The following is a 9,889-nucleotide window of genomic DNA, read 5'->3' as shown; positions in this document are numbered from 1 at the left end:
ATCTGCAGAGGCTCAAGTTCGTAAATAAAATGATGCAGTGTTGGCTGATAACCTTCATTCTCCCCTACACTTCAGATCATCTCTGGATTACTTACAATAGCCAATACCATGTAAATGCAGTGTAAATAGTTACATTTTAATGCTTAGGGAATAGTAACAAAAACGTCTGACATGTTTAGTACAGATGCAGTTTTTTTTTCCAAATATTTTCAATCTGCAGCTGATTGAATCTATAGATGTGGAACCTATGATGGGTAGGGGGAAACTATTATTAAAACACTGGGGCATATATCCTGAATCAGATTTTAGCAGATTGACACAGTGTGAACTTTGGTTGTGTGTAGAGGGGTACCTGTGCTGAGAGAAGGGTTCTTAGAAAGCCTGCTTACTGGGACGGTCTTTCCTCTTCTGGTTCTGAGAGTCATTTAGTAGCAGGCTCCTGTGACACAGGGTGAGACTAGTGCAAGAGCCTTTTGCCTACAGGGGACCATCTGGGGAGGAGTGGCCAAGGAAGAAAGGGGCTCCTGACTGAAGACAGCCCAAAGGGACAGTAAGAAAGCACTTCAGCTGAGGTTATTTGCAAATGTGAACTTTAACCCTTGAGGATTCTTGGGAAATGGGAAAGATGCCAACAGAAATGTGCAGACCTTAGGAAGAAAAAGGCAAACCCCAAGAATTACAGTGAACCTGGCCCTAAGTGGAGCAGACCGCAGCAGCCTGTTGAGTGGCCGGTGTTTAGGAGACGTGTAGCCTTCAGTGCAGCTGGCTGAAGGCCTCCCGCTAAAGGTGGCCCGAGGCTCTCCTGGGTGGGGAACTGTCCCTACCTCCGACTGTGACTCCACCCTGAAGCCTGAGGACGAGGAGGAGCCGGGGTGGACTGACTTGACGGTCCCTCTCCCACTTGCTGTGCCATCCCCACAATCCCGACAGGGCACGCGGTGGTGACCAGAAGCGGGGGAAGCGGGGCCCGCCCCGTCCAGCCCAGCGCCCCGCCCACGGGAGCCCTCGGGACCGACGGCGGGTCCTCGCTTTCGGAGTCCTGCGGAAGGCCCCGACTCCGCGGGGTTCCCAGGCAACGCCCCGGGGCTGCCCTGCGCAGACGCAGCGCGTGGAGGACCTGCGGGCCAGGCCGGGCCAGCGGCGCTCCTCCCCTCCGCCTCCCCACTGCCCCCGCTGCCTGGGGCGGCGCGAAGGGCTGGCCGCCCGCGGGTTCCTGGAGGCAGAAATGGCTGCGAGCGGCCGGGGTCTCGGTAGGGCCTGGGGTGCCTCTCGCTGCCCCGCTTGGAGACATGCTCACTGGGAAGCTGGCGGACGCCCGAGGCCTGAGTACGATGCGGTGGTGATAGGAGCAGGTAAAGAAGGCGGGAAGGCAGCGCTGCCCAGAGGCCCGGAGAGGCCCTTTTGCAGAACCCCACTTCTCCCTTCACTCTGGGCACAACCTGGTCACAGTTTGGATGAGAGCCGGGGCTGTGAGGGAAGACCTTCTGGTCTCTGAGTAAGGCGCCTCTCTGTTCTAGTGCTGGCTCTGCCGATGGCTTGTTGTGTGGTCTAGGAAAATTTCTTGCCCTCTCTGGGCTTGAGTCTTGTTACCTAGAGTGGCATTAGGTGAGTGCAGAAGCTTCCCTTGTCTCCAGCTAAATGAACTAATGAGCTAGCTCTCACCACGTTCTTGGAAATCATGGTTCATTGAATAGAAAGAACCCTGGGACAACAGCACATGTCACCACTACCTCACCATTGAGATCACCCATCCCCAAAGGAAACCAGAATCACTTCACAAAGGGGAGTTAAGAGAAAAACAGAACTGAATCCCAGAGACCCTACTGTCCACAGAGGATGACAGCCATGTTTTCCTCTCAAACATTTGGGGACATGCTGTGTGGTCCTGGGACACTTTGCTGACCCCTAGCCTCAGAGTACTCAAGTCTGCATGTGACTGGGTGACCCGTTCACACTCTCAGAAGGCCTGAAGGCATTATTTCCAACTGGGTTCATTTCAATGTGATGCCTAAAAAAAGAGGATGCCCAGGCTCCGTGCTGGGCACAGTCCCAAGGTGCCCTCTGCTTGGGCCTTGTCTCTGTTACCAAGAGCAGCCATGAGCTGGTGAAAGCCTCCGTCCGCTCTCCAGGGAAGGAGTGTTCGCATACACACATTTACTGTAAATACTGAATTAAAAAATATGTAGCACACAGTTCTAAAAATCAAGTAGACAGCAGTGCTCTTAATTAAAAGTCCATGTGGCCAATTGATTCTGATCCAGTACTCTCTGATTTTTGCCAAACTCGATTGCCAAGCTGTGGTCGCAGTTCCGGAGTGGTCATAGCTTGGAAAGGGATGCTTGATGTTTTCATTCACTTTGAAGAAATGGGGGGAAAAAGTGAAACAGTGAAGATTTATGTCCCAGCTTCATTCCTTCTTCAATAACAGAAATGACTTTGCTCGGTCAGATAATATTTTTTTCTGATACTGGAAGAATATCTTCTCCATGTTTGGTGCTGTTCATTCCCAATGTAACGCTACCGACAAGCATCCCATTAAATTTCATCTGCGTTGTTAGATTTTTCCCATCTCTTTCCTGAGCCTGCCAGTCCACAGCACAGTAGATCAAGCCCTGCCGTGTCCCGAGTGTAAGTCCTCCCATGTGGCCCCACCCTTGGGAGGTCACTGAATGTGACTTAGGGGAGACACACAGTAGCAGGCCACATCCAGGCATGTAGAGGCAGGTGACCTCAAGAGCATGGTTATAGGCCAGTGTAGCAAAATGACAATGGTGATTTTGAGTAGTTTTTACCATCGCTTTTAATATATTTAGTAGGAAGTTATAGGATTTAATTTTTAGCAATGGTCTGTTTGATAGTGGGCTCACAAACTTCCTGGAGTCCAGCACCCACGGGAAGCACCCAGGGGGAGCGCTCCGTCCTCTGAGCCTCCCAAAAGCCCCTCCTCCCCTCAGCTCTTGGTCACAGCCCCCCTGGGCTCCCATGGGCCTCCCATGGGCCAGCTGCCTTGGTGACTCTCCCACAATGTGACTGTCTCAGTGAGGTGGCTTCAGTTACCTGATTTAGGGGCGTTCCAGCCTGAGTGAGGAGCAGAGTGGCATCTTCTGAGATGAGGGTTATATCTGAGTCCCTGAAGTCATGCCTGGCAGTCACCTCAAAGAGACCCTGATTGTCATTTGACTAAGGTAGCTAAGAATGCCCTGAGGAGCTTGTTACAATGCAGGTACCTGGGCTTTGTAGCTGGTGATTAGGGCTGGCGGAGGGGGGAGGGGCGGTGGGGTGGGGGGCTCCCAGCCATCAGCACATCTGCTGGCCAACGGTGAGCAAATCTGATGCTGGCAGCGCAGAGCCCATGCCAGGTCAGCTCATATAAGTCCCACACACCTGCTATCTGGGGTGAGGATCCCCAGAAGTGGCTAGGGGTTCCCTGAGCCTGCAGCAAAAGACCCTTCAAGGGGACAGGTCATCTGAAGCCATAGGAGAATGCATCCAGGATGGGGGAGGGGGCAGTTCTGGAACACTAGATCCTGGGCCTTCATCCTTCTGGGTCTGTGCCCTTGGGGGTTTACATGCTGTCAATGGACTGGACTCTGTTGCCCAGAAGACTTGATTCGTTTTCCAGAATTGATGAGCACCACTAATGAAAGGCGAACAGCTGCTGTGTTTGTTGTGGGCCTGCGAAGGGCCAGGTGCTTTATGGATATTGTTGGTCATCCTGCCCACACTGCGGCAAGCTCCCCAGCACCCTTTCTGCCTCGCCTCCTGGCTGCTAAATGCCTCTCTGTCCATGGCAGAGCTGGGCTGAACCCCAGACTGCCTGCCTTCTTGAATTTGCTTTGTGTATTAAGAGAAGGGCTTCTCAAACTACAGGTTCAGGCAAATATTTATAAGTCCCAGCATATTTTTTAAACTTTCTTATGGCAATTTTCCAGTGCTTTTTAAAATGAAATATAACCAAATAGATCATCACATGCTTATCACACAGTGAGAGTTAGTATTAGTACATGAAAGCCTTTTCCTCTGAAATGCATTTACTCACGTGGCATGTGCCAGATCATGTTGTTAGATTCTTCCTGTGGATCATAGTCAAAGGGGGTTGAAAAGCCCAGGTTCCATTAGGAACGATAAGAATGCAGTTGTGACCCCTCACATCCTGGGAAGCCTCCATAAAGCAACTGACTCAGCCATGAGGAGATGCATCACATGGCCATCACTGCCCCTGGTTAGGGACATTTGCCAGGCTAACAGCTGAGTAGTTCATTTGAGTCAACACTGGATTCAGGTCGGTGCTCAGGATCATGGTCATCCACTGACATCTAAAAGACTCAGAGTGGTGACTGTCACCAAGGAGAGAATAGACTGGGGGTCACAGGAGCTGGCCGACAACCACTGGGGCCTGTTCTCTGCGTGCAAGTGATTCTTCACCAATAGCCTCATTTCCTCCTAAGAGTGGGGAAAGGAGGAGGCAGGCCACACCCAGCTCCAGGGCTCATGTGCTCAACAGGTGGATCTGAGGTCACCTGGGTGGGAATTACCTGGGATCGAATGAGGAATCAGCTCTAGCACACACGTGCCCTCCCTGACCTGCTGAAGGACGCACTGAGGAGGGGAGTTCTGGGAATCCATACTTTTGCCCAGGGTGATTCCGAGCTACTTAGAGCTGCGCTCACTACCCACTTGGTGGGGAACATGAGATCCCAAATCCAAATTCAGGGCTCATGGCCAAGGGCAGCCCGCCTAAGATTTTAGAAATCTTTTTAGAAAAAACTAAGGTAACAAATTCCCCCAGCCAGCTAGCACTGAGGCACACGCCCATAGTAGCTGAGTGTGTTTGATTACTTCATTTTTAACTATTCAAACTTCATTTTTAGAGCATGAGACTGACAGGGACATCCTGTGTGGATAAAGCCTTCTTAGGCCAAAATTAACAGCAACTCTGCCCCTGAGCAGTGCTCACCTGGGTGGCTGGTTATTCCAGGTGCAAAAGCGTGCTGGCCGCCTTTCTTTTGCTTCCGGTCCCCACCATGTGAACTGGGATGCTCCCTCGGTCACCTGCTCCTTGCCTAGTGATGGAAGCCCCTGTGACCGTGACTCTCTCCTTGACCCTCACTCCAGCATGGAGCCATTGACAGAGCCAGGGGCCAGCACTTCTTTCAAGTCAGGGCAAATCAGGCAAATTGCTCCTCCCAGTGCGGTGGGTGGGGCCACCAGGGATCTGCCTGGGTGGGGCAGAGATGGGCCCCTCTCCCTCAAGGGATGTGCATCTGCCAGCTGACTAGTGATCTGTCCTCCCCTCCCCCCTCTCATTGCAGGACACAATGGGCTGGTGGCTGTGAGTACCTTCCCTGAGTCCCACTGCACTGACCCCAGAGCCTGTGGCTCTCAGCAGCCACAGGGAGAAGTGAGCAAGTGGCAGGAGAGAGGAAAGAAGCGTGCTCCGGTGCCGACCAGGAACTGGGTTGAATGTGTATCTGCAGCCACTCAGAGAGGATATCATGGGCTCCCTTTCCTGTCCTTTCCATAATACTTGGGACCCCACCCGTGGCCTGTGGAAGAGTCAGGGAGCTTCAGAAGCAGGCTGGTGAAAATGTGGGGAAACGTCTATCTGGCATAGAGGGAGCAGGTGGGACCCTGGGGATCAGGAGCATGAGGCAGGTGGGGCCTCTGACTCCAGGTTAGGGGGCAGTCCTTGCTGGGACAGGTTCAGGTGACCCACAACCTGAAGCACACTGCTACTGCATCTCCAAGTGCTCACGTGACAGCAAGAGCTCCCTAGCAGAGAGGCCAGGGCTCATGTACCCAGCAGGTGTCTTCTAGATCCCAAGTTCAGCCAGGCCAGAGTCACTCTGGGGCTCTGCTTCTAAACCCTGAGTCCAGGTACTTCCAAGAGGCCTTTGAGAGTATTCAAGGCCATTAAACAAATATGGAACCTCTTCTTTAAGCAGTGGCAGCTCTAAAGTATCAACAAAGGGGGTGCCCAGGGACTACGGTAAGACCTTAATACCTTAAACAACATATCAGTTTTACCTGAACATTCTACAGGGGACCCTTTGCAGCTCAACTGATCGGTAATTTAAACACTGATTTGATATTAATGTAAGTGCAGGTTTGTCTCCCAGCTCTGTCACTTTCTATCTGTCAAGGTTTAAGTGAGTCACTCAGCCTCTCTGAGCCACATAAAATGAGAACAGCCGTGCCTACCCTCAAGAAGCCATTTGTGAAGGCAATAGTTAATGTGCTGCAGGGACCTGGCACATAAAACTTGACCTGAATGCTAGCTCTTACTATTGGAAGTTTCCAGCCCAGGGAGGGCTAATGTCAATGCCCTTCAGCCAAAGACCACCAGAAATGCACCTGTGCTTAATCAAGTCGTCTTGATTACTCTTGGCAGTGAGGGAGAACCGTGGGGTGTCTCAGCAAGGTGTTAGAAAGAACCTAATAGAGGATTTGAGCTTTGGTTGGATGACTTGGGAAAAAGCCTGAGAAAATAAGGGTTTGGAGTCAGAGGCCCCGCCTTGTAGGTTAGACACTGTCAGAAAGTAAGGACAGCCTTCTGACTGGGAACTCCAGTACCTCTTATCTGTAGGGAGCAGAGACTGAGATGAGGACATTGAAATTTGGTGAGGAAGTAGCAGTCACTCAATCTGGCCAAGAGAGGGGCATTTCATATTTTGTGGATGACACAGAGACCTTGGATTTGTTTGTGCTTAAACAAAATTGTGCAGAGAGCTTGCTCCATCTCATTTTATCGTAGTCTCTCAGTAATTATTTCAGGCCATTCTGTGAAGTAGCTTATGTCTAATTGGAGAATAACATGGCTTACCCTTGCATGTCAAGGCAGCTTCCAGATGTCATGCTCTGGGAGCTGGATTCAAGCTTAACCACACAGAGCCTCAGTTTTCTGATCTGTAAAACAGGGAGAACCATTGTGCCTACCTCCAAGATGGTGGACTGTAATAAGGTGCATCTGATGTCTGGCACATAGTTGCCCAGTGAACCAAGGATGGTGACTTCTGAACTTCACCATTCCTTGGTGTTAGTGGTAGTGGGAAGACCAGCACTGTAGGATTGTAGGCTCAGGACTAGCTCAGTTCAGCAAATATTTATTGATTTCCCCCCTAAATGTGAGAAGAAAAGTATCAGAAACCCTTGCATCATTTGTTGCCCCCAATAAAGTTCTGCTGTAGACACAGCTTCAGTTATTGTGTGTCTCCTGTGCCAGGGACAAGCTCAGGGAATACTCACAGCAGCCCTATGAGATAGGTAGAGTCAGTCCTATAATATCAACCCCATTTTTGCACATGTAGAAACTGAGACAGGATGGATCAGGCACTGAGGCTGAGCCAGCAGAAAGGGATGCAGAGTTGAACCTGGGGTTTGGTTTCACATTCTCAAGTTCAACTTCACTGTGCCACCTCTCACTGGGCTTGTAAGGGGAAGGAGGCTTTCTCCGGCCTGGAGGAGAGGGACATCTGGGACAGGGTTAGGATGTGACGAGAATTCCTAGGGCACCAGCCTTCTAAGGAGAGAAGGTCACCTTCAGCTGGGATGTGGAGGGGCAGGACAAGCAAGCAGGCCTTGGAAGACATCTGAACAGCATGAGCCACAGGGTAGTGTGTTGGCTCTGCACTGAGGACCCCAAGACCATGGGTCAGCTCCCAGGGATCTTGGGTGTTCCAGAGGGATGAGAGAGGGCCTTATGTGACCTCCAGGCGGCGTACCTGCAGAGACTGGGGGTGAACACGGCGGTCTTCGAGAGGCGCCATGTGATCGGGGGTGCAGCAGTCACTGAGGAGATCATTCCAGGTGAGCCCCAAGAGGTGGGAGGGGCTGAGGAGTGATCACTGGTGACTGGTTTTTCTGATTTTGTTCCAGGGTTTAAGTTCTCCCGTGCATCCTACCTCCTCAGCCTTCTGAGGCCACAGATTTACACAGACCTGGAGCTGAAGGTAGAGCAGCCCTGTGGCCTTGGTGGGTGGGTGGTTGTGATCACCTCTCATCTCCCTGACCTGGGGCAGGGGCTCCCTACCTTGTACCCAGGGTGATTCCCAGTGCCTGAGATTCCTTCTATCCCAGGGTTGGGCCACCCCCAGGATCTTCTGCTGCATGCCATAGATTGTGTCACCCACCCTACGTCTTAAAAACTCAGAAATCTCACACAAAACTCAGACCTCATTTGAAGACTGAGCTTTGTCAGCATCAGGCCCTTGTTCTACATGGTGGCACTTTCAGCCTGGTCCCTGTCATCTTCTGGCATCACCTGCCTAAAGCTTTGGGCTCCTGAGTTTGCAAAGCCTCCTTAGACTGGGCTGTGTTTCCACCCTTATTAAACTTTGGAGCCTGGCAGCGTGAACAGGACGTTGAACCTGACTTTCACCCCTTTCGGTTCCTGGGCTATCTGGAGGAGATCCTGAGAACTCTCCCCTGGCTTGTCCAGCTCTGCCCACTACCCTTCACAGGCTCCACCTCTCATGGCCTGTTTCATAAGCCTCCAAGTTCCTGAGGCTGACTTGGCTCCCACCTGCTAGTGCCTCTGTCACCCACCCCTCAGGAAAAAGATCCTTGGTGTCATGTGTACGAGCAGCTGCCATGTACTTCAGTGCCAACTTTGCTCTGAATTCAAAGTTCAAAATTAATTAGATGCTCAGCTGCTGTTTACACCCCTTGGCTTCTGTAACTGGTTCATGTAGAGGAGTTCTGTGAATTCGGTGACTATAGAAACCGAAATTAAGAAATTATTACTTGAGAGAAAGAATGTAAGCACCCTCAGGCCAGCACTGGATAAATTTAGCCAAGGCCCAAGGGTGTGTCTGGGATCCTCAGCCCACACCACACTACAACTGGAGGCAGTTTGTAACTGTACCCATAGTTGATGGAGGCAGATGTTGGGCACCAGAGGCAACTTCTGACCTCCCTTCCTCCCTTCCATAAGTCTTAGCTATGTTCCCTCTCCTGGTGCTTTATTCTGGGAAATCTCCCTAAAGTGGGACTCTTGGACCTACATGTCCAGAAGAATGACCAGGGAAACTAAAGGGGAAACAGAGATGCCCAGGGGTTCTTGCTCAGAGGCCTGGTGCTGTAGGAGTCGTGGGGCCTGGGAACTGGCATTTTGTAGCAGTCTCAGGTTGTTGTGAGACAGGAAGCCACCAGACACCCCTTTGAAAAACAAACCTGTAAGTCCCCCTTGTCCATGGTCTCTCAGACATACCTACCTTGACCTCCCCAACAGTTTCCACCTGGGACAGCTGGCCTGCTGAGAAAACTCATGGGTTAACCAGAGGAAGTAGTCTGTTCTTGTTTTATTTTTGTTTTTAAAGAAAACTGGATACTTGAAAAAAAATCTCATGGAGATAATCTCATGGCTGTTTAATGCTCCCCTTCTTATTTCAACTCCATGTAATTAAAACCATCAAGAACAACAAAGGTACCGTTTTTTAAAATACTTTTTAGTTGTAATGGACACAATACCTTTATTTATTTTTATGTGGTGCTGAGGATCGAACCCAGGGCCTCACACGTGCAAGGCACGTGCTTTACCACTGAGCCACAGCCCCAGGCCCCCAAAGATACCATTTTTTAAGAGTGTCCTAGAGGTAGTCAAAAAAATGTTCATTTGTGACTAGTTATACTTGAAATAACTCCTGGGCTCCTCTCGGGTCCTTATGTGGAGGGTTGATCGATTCCTTCATCCAGTCAGTGTTCCTGAGCACCTGCTCTGAGCCACACCCTGGGGAAGCCCTGGGAGACGTGGGCTGGGTGGGGTGAATGAGGGAGGGAGACAAGGACCCAAGAGAATTTCAGGTAGAGGTAAGTGGCAGGAAGAAAGTGAAGCCATGTGATAGGGACAGGCTGGAGCTCCCAGCCTAGACTGGTGAGCAGGAGCTCCTCC

At 51.1% G+C, this 9,889-nt stretch overlaps 1 protein-coding gene across 11 annotated transcripts in view; it reads left to right on the top strand.

Moving 5' to 3' along the window:
- Positions 1–1,096: 1,096 nt before the first annotated feature.
- The window catches only part of Pyroxd2 (pyridine nucleotide-disulphide oxidoreductase domain 2), a 31,751-nt gene continuing 22,958 nt past the window's right edge, over positions 1,097–9,889 (top strand). For 5 of the 11 annotated variants that reach the window (XR_009227304.1, XR_009227303.1, XR_009227302.1 and 2 more), the window contains exons 1-4: positions 1,099–1,352; positions 5,313–5,332; positions 7,713–7,806; positions 7,876–7,949. Coding sequence is in view for 4 of the 11 variants with exons in the window: in XM_046450035.2 (XP_046305991.1) it covers positions 1,226–1,352; positions 5,313–5,332; positions 7,713–7,806; positions 7,876–7,949 (315 nt within the window). In the remaining 7 variants the exon portion in view is untranslated. Of the gene's footprint in view, positions 1,353–5,312; positions 5,333–7,712; positions 7,807–7,875; positions 7,950–9,889 lie in introns of all 11 variants that reach the window. The other 6 variants (XR_009227301.1, XM_058581213.1, XM_058581214.1 and 3 more) reach the window with 4 other exon arrangements.

Source organism: Marmota monax, unplaced genomic scaffold, assembly GCF_021218885.2.
Source record: "Marmota monax isolate L192 unplaced genomic scaffold, Marmota_monax_Labrador192_F-V1.1 WCK01_AAM20220418_F8-fsc00004, whole genome shotgun sequence".
NCBI classification, from domain to species: Eukaryota; Metazoa; Chordata; class Mammalia; order Rodentia; family Sciuridae; genus Marmota; species Marmota monax.
Note: the sequence above shows the minus strand (reverse complement) of the source record. Positions and strands in the feature narration are given on the sequence as shown.